This window comes from Stegostoma tigrinum, chromosome 26 (genome assembly GCF_030684315.1).
Source record: "Stegostoma tigrinum isolate sSteTig4 chromosome 26, sSteTig4.hap1, whole genome shotgun sequence".
Lineage (NCBI taxonomy): Eukaryota > Metazoa > Chordata > Chondrichthyes > Orectolobiformes > Stegostomatidae > Stegostoma > Stegostoma tigrinum.
In genome coordinates this window covers 46,970,587-46,989,706 of record NC_081379.1, presented here as the reverse complement: position 1 = coordinate 46,989,706, position 19,120 = coordinate 46,970,587, and the positions used below count along the sequence as shown (strand labels likewise).

Below are 19,120 nucleotides of genomic sequence, written 5' to 3'. Positions count from 1 at the left end.
AGCTTTCCTGGACCCTTTCAAGTTTAACAACATCTTTCCTATAGCAGAGAGACCAGAACTGAACACAGTATTCCAAAAGTGGCCTGACCAATGTCCCGTACTCTTCTACTGACCAGTGAAGGCAAGCGTACCTAATGCCTTCTTCACTATCCCGTTTCATCACAGCATCAACAAAATTTGACACTGAGCTGAAGAAAAGGTACTGGGACAGTGAACAAAAAGCACAGACAAAGCCAAGTTTGAGGGATAAGGTAAAAAGAGGAGTGTGAGTGGGGCTGAGACAGAGAGATTTAGGAAGGAACATCCAGAGCTTTGTGATGAACAACTGAAGGCACAATCACAGTGAGAGGGCAAAGGGAACTGGAGATAGGACCAGAGTCACGGGGTTCCAAGTTCTCAAAGGGATGTGGGACTGGTAGAGATCACACAGAGAGAAAAGGGTTCACAGATGAAGGGTACGGGACAGGAAGGCACAGAGTGATTTGAAAACAAGGCAAGAATTTTTAAATTGAAACAACGCTGGACCAGGAGTGAGTTAAGGAGGGTGGGCACACTGTTGTTATGATTTAAGAAACAGGATGAGTTTCAAAAGAGATGAGGTTTATCGAAGAAGGGGTTAGTTAGGAGAGTACTAGAATAGTGGAGTCTGGAGATATTAAAAGCAAATGAGGGCTACAGTTGCAGATAAGCTGAGGGAGGAGAGGATAATGGAGATATGTGCAGTTTACTGTGGACAGTCTCAGGCTCATCCCATTGAATTAACCTTGGTATTTGAAATCACCCTACCCCGACAACAGCCTAGGAGTTACCACTGACCAGAAACTGAACTGGACCAGTAATATTAATGCTGTGGCTGCCAGCTCCCTCCATGACTCAGTTGCTGCTCAGATCATCCCACTCTGAATAGGTGAGACTAGGAGCCTCTGCATGTCCCGTGCACCATTTGTAAAATTAGGAAAAGGTTGGAAAATACCTGATAGTTGATCAGCCACTAATGTCTCTGCAGCTAATCTCTCTCATCAGCAACATCAAATTGATCAGGAGCACAATGACATCACGGATCCAGCCCAACAGACACACACACACTACTTCACCCTTTGTCTTTAATCCTGCTGCCGCAGGCCAGCAAATTCCCCATTATCTTTGTGTATATTCCAGTCTATCACAGATCTCCATTTTCGTTTCTTCCTTCTTCTCCCTTTTTCCAGCATTAGTTTATAAAACTTTTAATCACCAGTTTCTTATGGTTCTGACAATTAGGTTATTGATCTAGATGTTAACTGTTTCTTCTTCTACACACTCCCCCCAGCCTACTAAATGTAGCCAGCATTTCCTATTCCAAAAAAAACAGCTAATGGGACCCTCTCTCAAAGGGTGCAAAGAAATCTAAAGCTTTCTGTGTGCTGGTATGTGAAAGGTGGCAGTACAAATTGAGAAGGTTACCAACACTTTTGACATGTAGAGCAAGAACGTGCAAAATCAAGGGTGTCACACTGCATCTATATGAGAGACTGATCAGAACTCAGTTGGAGATTAGAGAACCATTGACCGGCTACAGTACAGAAATAGGCTATTCAGCCCATCTTCTCTATGCTTACTTCTCTCCGAGGGCATTGTAGCCAGTGTCACTCCACTGCCTTTTCTCCATACCTCTACAATTCTTCTTCTCTTCAGCTAATAGTCCAATTCCCTTTTGAAAGCAGTAGCTGAATCTGCACTCCCCAGCTGTGCATTCCATATCCAAACACCTCACTGCACACAGTTTCTCTCATTTCGCCTTTGATTCTTTTGGGATTCACCTTAACCAATATGCCTTTTGGTTCGTGTACTTCTACAATACGGAACACTTCTTCCCTGTCTGCCCTGTGCTGACCCCTCCAGAGAGCTCTAGGACTGGAATAAGAATGGGAGCACTCAGTAATGTGGAGACACTAGAATTATTCTTGATTGTTTAGGGTAATTGAAAGGGAAATTTCACTGGGGCATTCAAATTACTCTACTCCTGTGGAGTGGATAGGAACCAAAACTTTACAGCACAAAAACTGGCCATTCAGCTCACTGGACCTGCACCATCCCAAATAAAAGTAAAAACTGGCTGCCCATTCTAATCCCATCTTCCCAGCATCTTGTTCATAGCCTTCATTTTCTGAAGCAGTGACCCGACCCAAAACGTTAACTTTCCTGCTCCCCTGATGCCGCCGGGCCTGGTGTGTTCCTCCAGCTCGATCCACACCGTGTTGCCTGACTCCAGCATCTGCAGTTCTTGCTACCTCTTGTTCAGTCTTGGGAGTTACGGGGCTACAGAGAGGGAGGAGTTAAATTCACCATGGGCTCCTGATCAGGAGCGACAGAAATGGTGAAGCCGGGGGCCGCCTGACCAGGGGATGCAGATTTCCACCACTGGCAAAAAGAAACAAAAGGTGAGATAAGATTAGGTTTCAAACAGCACAATACCGCAAGGGAGCCCTCTAGACTTTAGCCGTTTCGTGGCTGTTCCTCAGGCTGAATAAATTTCTTCCTTAGAAGCAAAACGCTGACCCTGGGAGGGGGAGCCGGGTCAGTGCCTGCGGGGTGTAGGCGCTGCTGACGCTGATGTAGCTGTGAACGATGCCGGGGCTCGCTCAGGCAAGTTTCCCTCGCAGTTTGTTACTCTCCCACCAAAAGTGAAAGTACCCAGGGCCCAGATACAACTATTGGTTCAGACTGCAATCCCTAAGCCCCGGGCAATTACCAACCCCAGGTCTACAGCACTCTTAGCACCCAACCACAGAGTCTGAACTAAGGGAAACACCTAGTTTTGGTTCAGAATTATACCCAACTAGATCTCACCACAAACCTTCCAGGCAGCAAGGCCATGTGACTTTCCCTCACTTCCTACATCCTGTGTCTTATTAGAATGTCACATTGTCAGCTTTAACCCCTTCTGCTCCGTGCATCGATTCTCAGATCCTACCCATTAGATTACATTTCCCCTGATGTATCTGATTTCACATTTCGTTTTACAGGAAGACCAACGTGTTACTTACTCTCGATCATCCCAATAGCTGGGTGGAATTGGTTCTCGCTCTACTTCAGAAAAAAAGGGGCAGGCTATTTGGTTACTCTCTGATAAGTAGTTAGGGTATTTTCCATTCTTTAGTTTTGACACAGTCTACAAGTTTATGTAGTTTGTAAACTCACCTATCATCACAGTTTAGTTGTAGATATTCCCAATAATACAGCACCCCGCCCCGACCTTTCTCCCTTGTACCTGTGCCAGTGCCTCACAAACCAGAACCCACTTCTCTCACACTAGAGATAACACGGTGTGGAGCTGGATGAACACAGCAGGCCAAGCAGCATCAGAGGAGCAGGAAAGCTGAAAAAAGGAGGGTCTAGGTCCGAAACGTCAGCTTTCCTGCTCTTCTGATGCTACTTGGCCTGCTGTGTTCATCCAGCTCCACACCTTGTTATCTCAGATTCTCCAGCATCAGCAGTTCCTACTATCTTTCTCTCACACTAGGCTTTGAGCCACACGTTCACCTCTCTAGTTTTTCATGTACCCTTTTTTCAATTTGCAACCAACTCACGTTGTAAAGATAATAGCATCGGGAAAACTAACATAAGAAATGAATTATATCATTAAATAATTAATTGAAACTAATTAAGGACAGCAGGACATCAGAGCTCCTTGTCTACTGTATCCATTACTCCCGATGTGGCCTCCTCAACACCGTCGAGACCAAGTGCAGACTAGGGACAATTTCGTGGAGCATCTGTGTTCTCTGCATGATAATCAACAATACTTTCAGGGCACCAAACATTTTAACTCCCCCCTCCTACTCCCTTGATAAATTACCCATCCTGGGTCTCCTCCAGTACCAGAAATGACACCACCCACAAAGTGGAGGAGCAACACCTCATATTCCGCCTCGAGAGCCTACAGCCCAAGAATCCCTCCACTTCTCAATTTATGCAGTTTGTAAGCGTACGTATCACATCACAGCATAGCAATCCTGGACTAACAGGTCTACAGTGTTTAAAGTTGGAGCAACTTCAGTTCAGAGTTTGTGAACTGGAGGCTGAACTATTAACACTAATGAATCAAGAATGGAGGCAGGGTGCGGGGTAGTTATCTGGATATTTTAATTCTGATTAATTGAACCAGTGGGAAGTCACACTACATAGTGAAGGGTCTTTTAATCTGGTTTGTGGTGAGGAGTGAATGACTGAGAGTGAGAGGACCCATAGTGCAGGTGTATCAGCCTCTGCAATTGTACAATAAGTTTGTGGTACTTCCAGCTTATCTGACTGACAGCAGGGGCTTAGAGTGGAAAAAGCTGACTGGCCATGGCAATGTTGTACAGGAAGCCATTCAAGAAGATAAAGCATCAAGGGACCTGCTGGTAGCAATAGAGGATTTTATCAGTGAGTGGGATTGACACCATTCTCTGCAGCAAAGAGTGACAGACTAGATGACTGTTGCCTGGACAGAAAATTTTAGGGGGAGGGGGAAGATCCAGTCATTCTAGTCCATCTGGGTACCAATGATATAGGTTCTGCACAGCATACAGGGATCTGGGTGCTGTATTAAAAGGTAGAACCTCAAAGGTCATATTCTTTGGAACACTAGCTGATCTCACTGCCTGCTTGTAAATTGGAAAAAGGGGACATGACACGAGAGAGATGAATGTGTTGCTCAAAGACTACTGTGAGAGAAGTAGGTTCTGGTTTGTGGGGCACTGCCACTAATACAGGGGGAAGGGGTGTTATATTATCAGAAATGTCTACAACTACACTGTGACTTAACAGGTGAGCTTGCAAACTACATAAATTGAGAAGTAGAGGGATTTTGAACTAAGTAGTTGGGACAAGAGCAAATGTGGAAAAATGTGGTAAAACAGAGCAGAAAATAATAGCAGGAAGATGAAGAAAAGTATCTTCACTCAGAAGGTATGAGACAACGCAGTTGGAGCTGGAGGAACACAGCAAGTCAGACAGCATCAGAGCGGCAGGAAAGTTGACATTTTGGATCAGGACCCTTCTTCAGAAATGGGGAGGGGGAATGGAGCTGGGAAATAAATTTGAGGGAGGAGGGGTGAGACTGGGGAAAGGTAGGTGGGATGGCGATAGGTGAGTGCACTGGGGCTGGGTCAGTGGGATGGGATGGGTGGATAGGTAGGAGAGAAGATGGACAGGTTGTGTCAGGTCAAGGAGGTGGGGATGAGAGGGAGGGTTGGACATGGGATGAAGCCAGGGGTGGGGAGATTTTCAAACTGGTGAATTCTATGTTCAGGCCATTGGACTGTCGGCTTCCAAGGTTATGAATATGAGGTGCTGCTCCTCCAGTTTGTGGGTGGTGTCATTGTGACACTGGGAGAGGCCCAGGATGGACACGTCATCAAGTGAGTGGGAGGGGGAGTTAAAACATTTGGTGACCTTAAGGTATTGTTAATTATCATGTAAAGCACAGATGCTCCACGAAATGGTCCTGGAGTCTGTGCTTGGTTTCATTGATCTAGAGGAGGCCACATTAGGAGCAACAGATACAGTAGACCAGGTTGGTGGATGTACACGTGAACCCCTGTTGGATATGAAAAGTTCGCTCTGGGCCTTTGACAGAGGGCAGAGGGGAGGTTTAGGGGAACATAGCACTTCCTGTGGTGCCCGGGGGCAGTGGGATTAGTGGGGAGTGTGGAATGGATGAAGGAGTCATGGAGTGAGCAGTCCCTATGAAAGGCAGATGGAGCAGGGAGGGAAATATCTCTTTGGTCGTAGGTTTGGATTGTAGGTAGTGGAAGTGGTGGAAAATGATACGTTGGATGCGGAGGTTAGTGGGGTGATAGGTGAGGACAAGGGGATTTCTATCTTTTTGTCTGTTGTAGGGAAGGATTGTGAGGGAAGTGCAGGAAACACAAGAGATGCAGTTGATGGCATTTTTGAGGGCAAACCTGCTGTGTTCCTCCACCTCCACACTGTGTTGTCTCTGACTCCAGCATCTCCAGATCTTGCTTTCTCCTCTCACCCAGAGGGTGGTAGGAGTCTGGAACTCACTGCCTGAAAGAGAAGAGGCAGAAAGCCTCAACTCTTCATTTGATTTATTGTTGTCACACGTACCTACATAAAGTGAAAAGCTTTGTTGTGCGAGCAGTACAGGCAGGTCACAGCAAACAAGGACATACAGATCATAAGGTGCTTAAGGAGAGCGGGGCCTACAAGGTTATGGCTGCACAGGAGGCACACAATGCAATACCAAATTAGCAACATTATTTGAAGTTACAGAGGTCCATTCAGCAGTCTAGAAACAGCAGGGAAGAAGCTGTTGTTTAAAAGGTGTCTGGATCTGCAACTGAAATGCTTGCAGGACTACAAAGCGAATGCTGGAAAATGGGTTTGGATGGAATGGCTCATTTCCTTCATGGGCACAGACAATGGGCAAGGTGGCTTCTTTCTATTCAGTAAAATATCTAGGATTCTACACATTAAGTTTCGCACTGGCCTCAACAGATTTTAAGTGATCAATCTCAGCCTGACTACACAGTTAAACATTGGGAAGGTATTGATGTCAGGGTACGGTGAGGGACATCCATCTACATTATGACACTATTCAAATGCAAGTATGTAACTGGGGAGGAGCAAAGGCTGCTGGTTGATCTACAGATCAGTATCAGGCAGGTAGGACAGAAGCATCATAATTTAAGTGTTGGGGAGATTATTTTTGTATTAAGTAATTGACAACTATCTTCTCAATGCATTCAAAGTCTTCATTTGAAAATATTTTATTTTTTAAAAGTTATATCTGGGTTGATTGTACATGATTGACATGAATGCCATTGATTAGTAACCTGGTCAAGATTCCTGTTCCTGACCACTACCAGAATACACACGTTTCAGTGCATGTTAACCGAGAGCCAGAATGGGTTTCTAGGATGATTCCCACAGTGGGACAGGATACAAGGATTGTCATACACTCATCCAGATAGGGTTCTGTAAGGTACTTAGTTTCTTTGTTATTGACTTCGAGAAGCTCCTTTGGTGCAAGTGTCAACTTTGCTTTCCTTTTCAGTGGTGGCTGCAGTTTTATCAGTCAGTTTTAATTTAATATGCCTTTATATTTTAAGGACGGTCATACTCTCTTCTGGTCCCTTCTATTGTTTCTGCACGATTACCTCCTCCTCTCATAGACATTCACCAGCGGAAAGCATACCAATGAGCTTCAAACAAAACGTGGAACAGTCCATGGTATATCTGGCTACAAATGCTGCTGTATCACAGTAATCCCATCCAAGAAAACAAACCTGAGTCCCAGTTTCTTGATGCCGCCTGTGAAGGAATTTCAGTAATGTCATTCAACGTTGTGGGGCTGTGGGTCATAGGTTGCTGGCTTAGCACGGGCTAATGACCAATATTGTGTCAAGGTTCTGGACAGTTTCACAGACCAGCTATGAAATCCATGATTAACATTACAAGCTATACTAACATCAATAACTAGTTGCAGTACAGGTATGAATGCTGACATTACATCATCACACACTGTCCAATGACCCCAGAATACAAACTGTCCATTACAATTGTTGGCTGCCTGTAATATACATTATTTGTATATAAACATATCTGTTTGAAAATCAATAGCAGAGATTTCCAGTTGAGCATCCTTCATAAACTCAATTGGTCAGTGGATTTCCTTCGTCCAGGTAACTTCCAATCTTCTTGTTTCTCTAACTCACGGACGCTCCTTCCTCTTTTCATCCTGTGTAGAACATATTGGAAATGTAAACATTGACAGTGTCACTAACAGACTGAATTACAAGCTTCTGGACTAACATCATACCAATTCCTACTGATACTATCCACAGCTGGCCAGTCAGTTCATACCTCGCCACTGGCAGTGTCTATACCTGACCTGTCAGTGTTTGACAACCGAGGCAGGTGAACAGTTAACTTCATGTGATTAAGATTTGCAGTGTACTGTTATTATTTCGGGAATTTGGACTCAAAAGTGGAGGAAAATTAGATTTTAGTTTTCAGTTCTGTGAAGGTTTTCTTATAAGCAAAGGTGGAATGCGTGTTGCATGGGGCGGCACGGTCGCTCAGCGCTTAGGACTGCAGCCTCACAGCACCAGTGACCCGGGTTCGATTCCTGCCTCCGGCGACTGTCTGTGTGGAGTTTGCATATTCTCCCCATGTCTGCATGGGTTTCCTCCGGGTGCTCCGGTTTCCTCCCACAGTCCAAAGATGTGCAGGTTAGGTGGATTGGCCATGCTAAATTGCGCGTAGCGTCCAGGGATGTGTAGATTAGGCGGGTTATAGGGTGATGGGTGTGGGCAGGATGCCCCGAGGTTCGGTGTGGACTTGTTGGGGCTGAAGGGCCTGTTTCCACACCGTGGGGAATCTGATTCTGATACTCCAGCTGTTACCGAGTTGCAAGCTTTTCTTGTGGATTTCTTATGGTTATTGTTGAAGAGAATAGGCTCTCACAATAAAACAGAAGTGGTAGTCACTTGAGCACTAATAATGAATTTTGTGTTAAACCGAGTTTATGAAGACATAAGAGAATAATTCTTTGAGGGGACTGTCCTGACAGGGGCACAGCCAGGAGATTCTGTGACTGTGAGTGCGAATCTAGTATGTTGCCTTCCTAGTCTACGGTTAAAGTCATCTCAAAGTGGTTGGAGCACATTGTCAAAGGACAGAGTGAGAAGCTGGAAGTTGACAGGAACGATATAGTTAGGGAAAGGGTTATGGCTTTGCAGAGTGAACATGAAAGGTTAGGTTAAAGGCTCAAAAGCAGAACCTCAAAAGGTGGTAATCTGTGGTTTACTGCTGGCGTCACACTCTAATGAGAGTAGGAATAAAAAGATAGGGCAGAAAAATCAGTGGCTGAAGAGATGGTGCGATGTGCAAAGACTCAAATTTTTAAATCATTGGAATTGGGGGCTGGGGGCAGGTGGGTGTTCTTAAGTAGCAGTGAAAATAGAAAGACAGATTAAGACAGTTCTAAATCTGAAAAGTGCAATTTAGTGAGGAAAAGCAGACCAGAGCAAGTTGGAGAATGAGGTAACTCTGAAGAATTAAACTGCATTTATTTAAATGCAAAGGAGCTTGCAGGTAAAGCTGATGAGTGCATGTATGGGAACATGGGACTGGGATGTCATAGCTATTACAGAAATCTGGCTGAGAAACTAGTATCTCAAGGTTCCAAGTTTGAGGTGCTATAGGAAGGCTACAAAGAGAGAAGGGGAGAGGCACTTTTCATTAAGGAAAACATTACTGCTTAATAAGAGAGGATATTTCTGAGGGATTGTCCAGTGAAACTATATGGTTACGAATTAGAAATATGGAAGGGATGATCACCTTGATAGGACTATCAGAGGAAAATTGTGGAGCAAATACATCGGGAGATCTCAGACACACGTAAGAATTATAGGGTTGTAATAGTAGGGGATTTAAATTATCCCAACATTGACTTGGACTGGCATAGCATTAAAGGCTCCAATGGTGAGGAATTTGCTAAATATGTTCCAGAAGTCTTTTTTAAATCAATATGTAAATATACCTACGAGCTAAACTTGACCTTCTCTTGGGAAACAAGGCAGGGCAAGTGTCTGAAGTGTTAGCATGGAATCACTTTGGGACTTGTGATCATATTTCTATTAGTTTTAAAATAGTTATGCAAAAGAGTAAGCCTTCCATAAAAGTTAAAGTTCTTAATTAGAGTAAGGCAAATTTTAATGGTATGAAGCGAGATCTTTCAAAAGTCGATTAGAATAGACTGTTCTCAGGTAAAGGGATGACTAACAAGTGGGAGGCTTTCAAAAGTGTGATAATGAGAGTTGTTCAGAGGCATTACGTTCCTATTAGAGTGAGGGGTAAGGCTGGTAAGTGTAGGAAACAATGGATGAATAAAGATATTGAGGTTTTATTCAAGAATAAGAAATAATCATATAGTAGATATAGACAACTGGGATAAAATGAATCTCTTTAAGAAAATAAAGAGTGTACGGGCATTTGAAATGAGGAGAGCAGAAAAGGCATATAAGATAGCCTTTGCAAGTAACATTAAAGAGAATCCAAAGAGACTCTATAAGAACATTAACAGCAGAAGAACAATGAGAGAGACAGAATAAGGACCTCTTAAAGATCAGCGAGGTTGTCTTTGTGTTGAACTTCAGGAGATGAGAGAGATAGTAAATGAGTATTTTGCATCAGTTTTAACTGTGGAAAAAGAAATGGAGGCTACAGCACTCAGGGAAATAAACACTGATGTTTCAAAAACAGTTCACAATACAGAAAAGGAACTGCTGGAGGTCTAAGAAAACATGGCACCCACCCTGACTGCAGTGATTTCTGAAAGATCACCATCAATGCCTCCACAGTCTCCTCAGTTATCTCCTTCAGAATTCTGGGTATAGTCCATCCAGTCTGGGTGATTTATCCACCTTATAGACCTTTCAGCTTCCCCAGCACCTCCTCCTCAGCGATGGCCACAATACTAATCCCTGCCCTCGACTCCCTTGGAAGTTTTGGTATGCTGCTAATGTCTTCCACCATGAAGACTGATACAAAGTACCTATTCAGTTCCTCTGCTATTTTTTTGTTTCCCATTACTATTTTTCCAGTGGTCTGATGTCCACTGCTGCCTCCTTTTATATGTCTAAAAAGAACTCTTGCAATCTTCTTTTACATTATTAGCTAGCTTGCCTTCATATTTCATCTTCTCTTCAACACCCTGGCCCCCATTACTGCTTTTTCCAGTCCTCTGCTGTTTTTTTAAGGACTTCCCAATCCTCTGACATCCACCAAATTGTATGCTTTTTCTTTTGCTCTTATATTGTCCCTGACTTCCCTTGTCAACCATAGTTGCCATGTCCTCCCTTTAGAATGTTTCTTCTTCTTTGGGATGAACTTCTGCCTCCCAGATTACCCCCAGAAACACCTGCCATTGCTGCTGCACCATCTTTCCCTGCTAGGCTCCCTTTCTAGCCAACTCTGACCAGTTCCTCCCTCACGTCTTCAGGGGAATGTCTACCCTAAGAGGGGCATTAATCAGAGAAGGTTGGGTCACTGAATATATTCAAGGGCTGAGTTGATCCCATTTTTAATTGACGAGGGTGCTAAGGGTTATGGGGCTGCAGACAGGAAAGTGGAGTTAAGGCCACAATCACATTATGATAATCTTAGTAAACAATGGGACAGGTTCATTGGACTGAATAGCACACTCTTGATTCTATTTCTTATGTTTTGCGCTTGTTTCTGGAACACCCAATTTAATCTCTTCCCTTTGTTTCCAGCCTCCTATCTTCCACAAGTTTTAGTTTAGTAATATGGGCAGAGGCTGTTCAGCCCCTTGAACCAGTCAATTACATTAATTCGCATTGACCCTAAATATGGAAGTGTTAGTACAGTCAGTAAAGTGGAAAAACAAGAGATATGCCTGAAGTGAGTTTCATTTTGACCATTAGTTTGAGAGACCTTGTAATAAGATCCATCTGGGTTGGACTTACCTTAAGAACCTGCTGAAACACTTGCAAAGCATTTTCATAGCGCTCAATCAGTGGAGCCAAGTATTTCTGTCTCACCAAATGCTTCTTCATCTCTTTGCTCCCAGCATCTCTCAGCATTTGAAGGAACTGCTGTTCCTGTAATTATTATGTCTCAATGTTTAAATCCGACAAACAAGCAAAAACAAGATCCACATGTAGGAGCAGCAAGGTCAAATCAGCACAGCCACTCTCCCCCCACCCCATAAAACACTGAACAAAAACAGATCTTTTAATTCACTCAGAGATAGTAGGAGCTGCCGATGCTGGAGAATCCGAGATAACAAGGTGTGGAGCTGGATGAACACAGCAGTCCAGGCAGCATCAGAGGAGCAGGAAAGCTGATGTTTCAGGCCTAGATAGCTCTGCACCTTGTTATCTCTTTTAGTTCACTTATGGGATTTGCGTACCACTGGCAAACCCCCCCCCAAAAAGCCCTGGTGAAAAAGATACTAAATTGCCCTCTTGAATTGCTGCAGGGGCACGTGCAGTGCTGTTAGCAAGGGAGCTCCAGCAACACTGGAGGGATTGTGATATATTTCCAAGTCAGGATTGTCTGTGGCTTGGTGGGGAACTTGCAGGTGATCGTGTTCCCATGCATCTGCTGTCCTTGTCCTTCCAGGTGATGAAAGTCACAGTTCCGGATGATGCTGTCAAAGGATGTTTGATGAGATGCTGCAGTGCATCATCAGGTGCATGCTGCCACCATGGTGTGTTGGAATAGAAGGAGTGAATGGGATGCTGTCAGACTGGCTGCTTTATCTTGGATATTGTCAACTTCCTGAGTGTTGTTGGAGCTGCACATGGAAGTATTCAATTACAATCCTGACTTGTACCTTGTACAGGAATCAGGGGGTGAGTCACTCACCACAGAATTCCCAGTCTCTGACCTTCTCTGTAACTACAACATTTATATGTCTGGTCCACTGCACTTTCCTGTCAATTGTATTGCCTTCTGATGTGGAGTATTCAGTTATGGGATTACTGTTGATTATCAAGAGGCAATGGTTAGCCTGTTTTGTTGGAGATGGTCATTAGTTAAAACTTCTACTGCATGAAGGTTCCTTGCCATTTAAGCTGAGTCTGAATGTTACCCGAGTCTTGCTGTCTGTAGGCACCAGCTGCTTCATTATCTGAGGAGTTGCAAACAGTATGGAACAGTGTGCAATCGTCTGCAAATATCTCCACTCTTGGCCTCAATGAGGGGAAGGCCATTAATGAAACAACTGGAAATGGTTGGTCTTAAGAGACAACACTAGGAGAAAGGGGCTGTTGTGGTATGGTGATAGTGTCCTTACCTCTGGCCAGGAGACTTGGGTTCAAGTTCCAGACACATGTAATAATATCTCTGCATCGGCTGACTAAAAATATCAACCGTAGGAGGAAATCCTACAATAACCTCTTGGGATAAACAGTTATAAGTCCAATAATGACAATCATCTTTCTTTGCACCAGGCATGACTCTATCAGGCAGAGTTCTGCCATGATTCACATTGACTCCAATTTTATGTGCGCTTCCTGCTATCACGCTCGATCAAATATTCCAGCCCCAATCACAACTCTTCGTCCGATACATCGATGGTCTCATCAGTGCTGCTTCCTGCTCTCATCTGAATTGGAAAAATTAATCTGTTTTCCTTCCAATTTCCATTTTACTCTCAGCTTCACCTGGTCCATCTCTGACTTTTCCCTTTCTTGACTTGCTGTATTAATTTCTGGGGATAGGCTGTCCACCGATACTCATCACAAACACACTACTTCCCACAGTTACTGTGACTAAACATCTTCACACTCCACTTCCTGCGAGGAATCCAATCCATTCTCCCAGTTTCTCAAACTCCATGGCATCTGTTCTGATGCTGCTAGTTTCCACCAGAGTGACGCTGAATGTCCTCCTTTTCTTCAATTCATAAATCCTCCTTTACTGTTTTTGATACAGCTGTTCAGCCCATTTCCCACCCTTCTACCCTTGCTCCTTCCCTCCCACTGCTCCACTTCCCAGAACAACTGCCCACACTTTCCACCCCACCAGATTCTGCATTCAAAGGGCCATCCTCTGCCACTTGCAACAGGTTACCACCACCTTGCCCTCCCATACTGTCAGTGTTTCTCAGGGACTGTTTCCTCCTCAACATCCTGGTCCATTCCTCCATTACTCTGAACACTTCCTCACTCCCCTCCAGGCACCTTCATGCAATTGCAGAAGGTGCAACATCTGCTCTTTCATATCCTCCATCCACGAAAAAAACTCCTTCCAGGTGAAGCAGCAGTTTACTTGTACTCCTTTCAATCCAATCTACTGTAGTTGCTCCTAGCTACACAGTCTCCTCTACTCTGGCAAGATCTAATGGAGCATTTGTGATCGATGTGTGGAACATCTCTGTTCTGTCCTTAGGAATAACCCCGTGGTCCCAGTTGCTTACCATTTGAATAAACCATCTAGCTCCCGTGCTAATATATCTATCTTGGGCCTGCCACACTGTTTCAATAAAGCTCAACACTCACTGGAGGAACACCTCATTTTCCACTTAAGCATTTTACAGCCTTGAAAACGCGACACCGAGTTCAACATCCTCAGCCAAAGAACAGTACCCTCTATTTTGATGATATCACCATCCTAATCCTAACCAAAACTGTGTGCTGTGCTTTCAGCAGATCAGACCCATCTTCTCTTTCACACTGATCTTTAACACACAATTCACATCTCTATTCTTCCTTTAGTACAATTAGCATCCCTGTCTTTTGCTCTTGGCAATTATTCCACTTGTACTTCTTTCCCCTCTGTCAGCACCATAAAACCAGCACTTTTCAACATCTTTGGTTCTGGAAAGGAGTCATATCAGACAAAAAATGTTAATTCTGTTTCCTTCTCCATGGGTACTGCCAGACCTACTGAGTTTTTCTGGCATTTGCTGTTTCTGTTTCAGATTTCGGTCATCAACAATATATTGCTTTGATTGGGTCAAATGCTGTCTTGACATTAAAGGCAGTCATACTCACATTGTCTGTTGAACTCAGCTCCTTTGTCCATGTAACAAAGTCAGGAGTTGAGCAGCACTAGCAGATGCCAAAGTGAGCATAGGTGAGCATGTTATTGCTGTGAAAATGTTGTTTAATAGCCTTGTCAATGAAACCAACCATCACTTTCTCATAATTGAAGGAGCGATAATTGGCCACATTGGATTTGTCCTACTGCAGTGGACGAGACAGAACCGGGAATTTTGCACACATTTTTGGTTAAGTTTCAGTGTTTTGGCTGTGCCAGAACAGTTTAGATAGGGATGCAGTTTCTCCGGAGCCCAAGTTTTCAGGATGTTGTCCGAGCCTGTAGACTTTGCTGCATCCAGTTCACGAGGTGATTAGTCTGTGAATAACTCTTTAACCAGATCATCACTATCTTTTTGTTTTAAAAGTGTCTGCTATGACTAGGACCAGACTGCCATCATTATTTGACTGGGAACAGCTTATAGAGTCAGAGAGACCGGATGCAGTGCAATCATGTGATCAAAAGGTAGGAACCTGAGGACATGTGGCTGAAGATTTAATGTGATCAACATCACGTGACACGAATTGGAAAACCCAGCAGATGGAAGGATCTGTTTCTAGAGACAGTAAAAACTGCAGATCTGTTTCCAGTTCTTTTGTGATGTTATTTTTAACCTGAGGTCTTTTTTGTGGACTGGCCTCCACGTGGCAATGTTTCCCCAATGAGCGCATGTATTGGAAGCTGGAGTGGGTGACTTCTATCTGTTAACATTCCAACTGGGCATTACCTCTCCATGCCTTCTCCTCATGCCAATACACTCTGCCCAAAACATTCTGAAGACATGCTTAAATAAAGTCAGTGTACAATAATACTTGCTTGTCAAACGCTGAATTTAATAACAACAGAAAATAGTACAAGATTATGAAAAGATTCAAGGTAAATCAGATAAAGACTTCACCAAATCAGAAGTCTGCCATGGGCATGGTTCTCAGTAACTCACCTGCACTTTTAGGAGGAGTGTGAATGCAAGCCCAGCTTTCCCAGCTCGAGCAGTTCTACCAACTCTGAAAATCAGAGAGTCAGTACAGGAAATTACAACCAAATAGCAACACAGGACACAGGCAGAACACATGGCAGCATCCGAACTGAAAGAAACAGGCCAACAAGGTCCAAAGTAAATTTGCTCAGTGTCTAAATAATCCGTTTACCTCACAATTAATTCATCCAGAGACAGTGATGTAACACTACATTTCTCTCCAAACTGGAGTTGACGTAGCAACATGAGCTTTTAAATCCATGTTGTAGTTTAGAGCTATGATAGAAGCTCCAACATTTCTTTCCATCGCACGGCTGACCAGGAATCACTCCCACTCTAACCATCTGCCACTGGTGTGTGTTGAAGAATTTTTGGTAGACACAGAGATTCATACATACACGATGCATCAGTTGGAGAAACTAGATAATAGTCTGTCCTTTGCCTGAGCCAGTACTCACTGTACTCAACCACTGCTTCTATGGGTCAAGATACTGTCTCCTTTCTCATAACAAAACATTGTTATTGGTGTCACATTGATAAGTGGCGTCACTTATCCTTAGTGTAATGGAAATTCCGGCAACAGACGGCAACACTGTGGGCAGGCACTGAGCCAGGGAGCTCGAGCAGTTGTGCTGGAACCTCCAACACTAGGCAACGACGGTGAGGAAAGGCAGCTGAAGCAGTCAAATTGGAGAAAAAACGGTTGTCTTTGGGGGAAGGAGGCCTGATAAGAACAAAGGGCAGAAAAAGGATTCCTCAACCCACGCACTTTGTTCCCTGTAAATACTTCTTATTTAACCTTAATTTTCCTTTATGTTTGTCATCACCTGATGCCAGTCAAATAATGAATCCCTGCCTCTGGATCTTTGGGTCTTCCATGGGTTCGAACCTCATGTTACACCAGTTTTGGTGCATTAGTAGAGAATTCGGATACACTTCAGATATGGCATTACAGTGTTGCCTGATGCTCTTAATTCATCCCTTTGGAATGACCCCACCATGATGGGGAGTTAATGGTGTCATGATTATTGTGACTGGGTTTGTATTCAGAGGACAAGACTCATGCCCACAGCAGCCGTTGGAATTTATATCCAATAAATGAAACTAGTTTTATTTTTCAGTTCCATGACTGAACCTATCCTTGTTTGCCACAAGTGTTCTTTAGGGAAGGAATTCTGCCATCCTAGTCTACCTGTGGCCCTAGATCCACTGCAATGTTGTTGATTTTTAGCTGGCCTCAGTAACACCCACATTTGACAAAAGAATAAAGACGTGATAGATCTGCCCCTAACCATGTTACAGATTGTGGTGTTCTCCCCTAGGTATCAACTGGAAGGACAGACTGTGTAATTTCAACACTTCCAGTCATCCCACCATTACTCACAGCAACAATCTGACATAAGAGTGGGCAGTTAAAAACTTCCAGAGCAGATACTTTGGCGAATTGTGTATACCAGTACTGTGGTATTGGTTAATATCCTATCACAGTCTGGTGATTAAAACTAAGAACTGATGGCGATTACAGAAAAGTATATCATACAAATAGCTGCCATGTGATTCAGAGAGTACTGGGTTAATCTACTGACAAATGATAAATCATATCCATAAGCTTAGATTGGTTTAATGTATACATGAATTAAAATTAATTCGGTTCAAAACAGGCTTAATGGCTTCTGGATTTCTTTCTGGATACCCAATGCTGCCATTTGATACATCATTGAAATGTTTAATTTCAATGTCCTTTCAAAGGTAAGAAGGGAAGGCTGAGTAGCTGAACCAACTGCTCACCTGTGGATGTACGACCTGATGAACTGTGGGGCATCATAGTTAACCACACACGTGACACCTTTAACATCAATTCCTCTAGCACTTGCATCTGTGCTGATCAGTCTGAGGGAGAAAGTATTGCAAATGAGACTATTGTAGCAAGTTGGATTCCAGTCCATAATTGCATCAGCCCACACTATCAAAGATTAGTCTCTGGAGTAGTCAGACAACTCTAGCAAGCAAAAAAAAAAGATATTATTTACACACCAGCATGACGGGGAAGGACAGAAACCTCGTGTGAATCTTCTAAACACTCCAGACCTAACTTCCAATTTCTCTCCAAAGCTTATGGATTTCCCAGATCCATGGTCATCTCTCCAGTACCTTCCTGTTTGAAACTTTACAATCAGGTTTCCACTGCAACCACATCTCTGACACCCCCAACTAAAGTTACAAAATATTCTTCATGACTGCTCTCCGTGCACTATTTGTCTTCATCCTCTGTTGTAGCTTTTGACAATATCACTCACACCATTCTCCAAAATCTTTTTCCTTGATCAATTCAAATCGCACATAAAACATTTCCAACATTAACTTAATTTCTCACCTTACATGCTCAATTTAAGAGTTTGCCAAGGATCGATCCTCACTCTGCACCCCCTCATCATTCTGACATGGTGATACCATGCACAGATATGGCATCAATTTCTATATGTCAAGGATAGCTCTCTCTCTCAACACCACAACTCTCGATCTATCACCTCTGACCTGTCATATATTGCTCAACCTCCAGTTTTGGATGAGCTCAAATTTCTTCTACATATTTGGAACACCTAGTGCATTGTCTTTGAACCCCATTACAACTTTTGTTTTCCTATCACTGTTCTCAGTCTCAGTGTCCTATTCAACAATTCAGCTGTTTGTCCTGTGGTTACCAGGCTTATAACTATCCCCAGTTCGGACAGAGATGAGAAAGAATTTCTTCTGTCAGAGGATGGTGAATCTGTGGAATTCTTTACCACAAAGACTGTTGAAGCTGGGTCATTAAGTACAGCCAATACTGAGGTAGACAGATTTTAATCTTAGCTTATTCACTTGTGGGACTTGGGCATTGCTGGCTTGCAAGCATTATTAGTGGCCCTTGAGAAGATGTGGTGAGCTGCTTTCTTTAACCACTGCAGTCCACTTGTTGTACGTTGACCCACAATGTCATTAGGCAAGGAATTCCAGGATTTTGACTCAGTGACAGTGAAGGAACAGCCATATATTTCCAACTCAGATTGGTGAGTGGCTTGGAAGGGAACTTGCAAGGGGTGGTCTTCCTATGTACTTCTGCCCTTGTCCTTCTAGAAAGGAATGGTTTGGAAGGTGCTGCCTAAGGATCTTTGGTGAATTTCTGAAGTGAATCTCTTAGATATAGACATTGCTGCTACTGAGTATCAGTAGTGGAGGGAGTGGGTTGGCCAATCAAGACAGTTGCTTTGTCCTGAAAGGTATCAGGCTTCTGGAGTGTTGCTGCAGCCATTCAGGCAAGTGGGGAGTATTTCATCACATTACTGACTTATGCCATGCTGATGATAGGAACACCACCCAACATGTACCATCCAGCAGATACTCATGTGATTCAGCCAATGTTGTCTACCTCATACACTGCAGACAAGGATGCCCTGGGGCACAGTATATTAGCGAGACCATGCAGATGCTACGACAATGGATCAATGAACACTGCGCAACAATTGCAAGACAGGAATGTTTCCTCCTTGGGGGAACACTTCAGTGGTCAAGGAGATTCAGCCTCTGATCTTCAGGTAA

At 43.6% G+C, this 19,120-nt stretch overlaps 2 protein-coding genes and 1 long non-coding RNA gene across 6 annotated transcripts in view; 1 reads left to right on the top strand and 2 right to left on the bottom strand.

The window, feature by feature from the left end:
• LOC125463948 (protein PML-like) overlaps positions 1–2,862 on the bottom strand; it is a 40,325-nt gene extending 37,463 nt beyond the window's left edge. Inside the window, exons 1-2 of one of the 4 annotated variants that reach the window (XM_059655158.1) lie at positions 2,837–2,862; positions 1,599–2,400 (exon numbers count right to left, since the gene is read on the bottom strand). In XM_059655158.1, the coding sequence (XP_059511141.1) occupies positions 1,599–1,614 (16 nt within the window). In that variant the 5' untranslated portion in view covers positions 1,615–2,400; positions 2,837–2,862. The other 3 variants (XM_059655159.1, XM_048555763.2, XM_048555765.2) reach the window with 3 other exon arrangements.
• Positions 2,194–15,374, top strand: LOC125463962 (uncharacterized). Its single transcript, XR_007249943.1, has 2 exons — positions 2,194–2,420; positions 14,933–15,374. It is a non-coding gene; the product is annotated as an uncharacterized LOC125463962 (long non-coding RNA).
• The window catches only part of ddx51 (DEAD (Asp-Glu-Ala-Asp) box polypeptide 51), a 45,280-nt gene continuing 32,902 nt past the window's right edge, over positions 6,743–19,120 (bottom strand). The window contains exons 13-16 of the mRNA XM_048555769.2: positions 17,330–17,431; positions 15,506–15,569; positions 11,484–11,618; positions 6,743–7,729 (exon numbers count right to left, since the gene is read on the bottom strand). Coding sequence (XP_048411726.1) covers positions 7,703–7,729; positions 11,484–11,618; positions 15,506–15,569; positions 17,330–17,431 — 328 coding nt within the window. The 3' untranslated portion in view covers positions 6,743–7,702. The remainder of the gene's footprint in view (positions 7,730–11,483; positions 11,619–15,505; positions 15,570–17,329; positions 17,432–19,120) is intronic.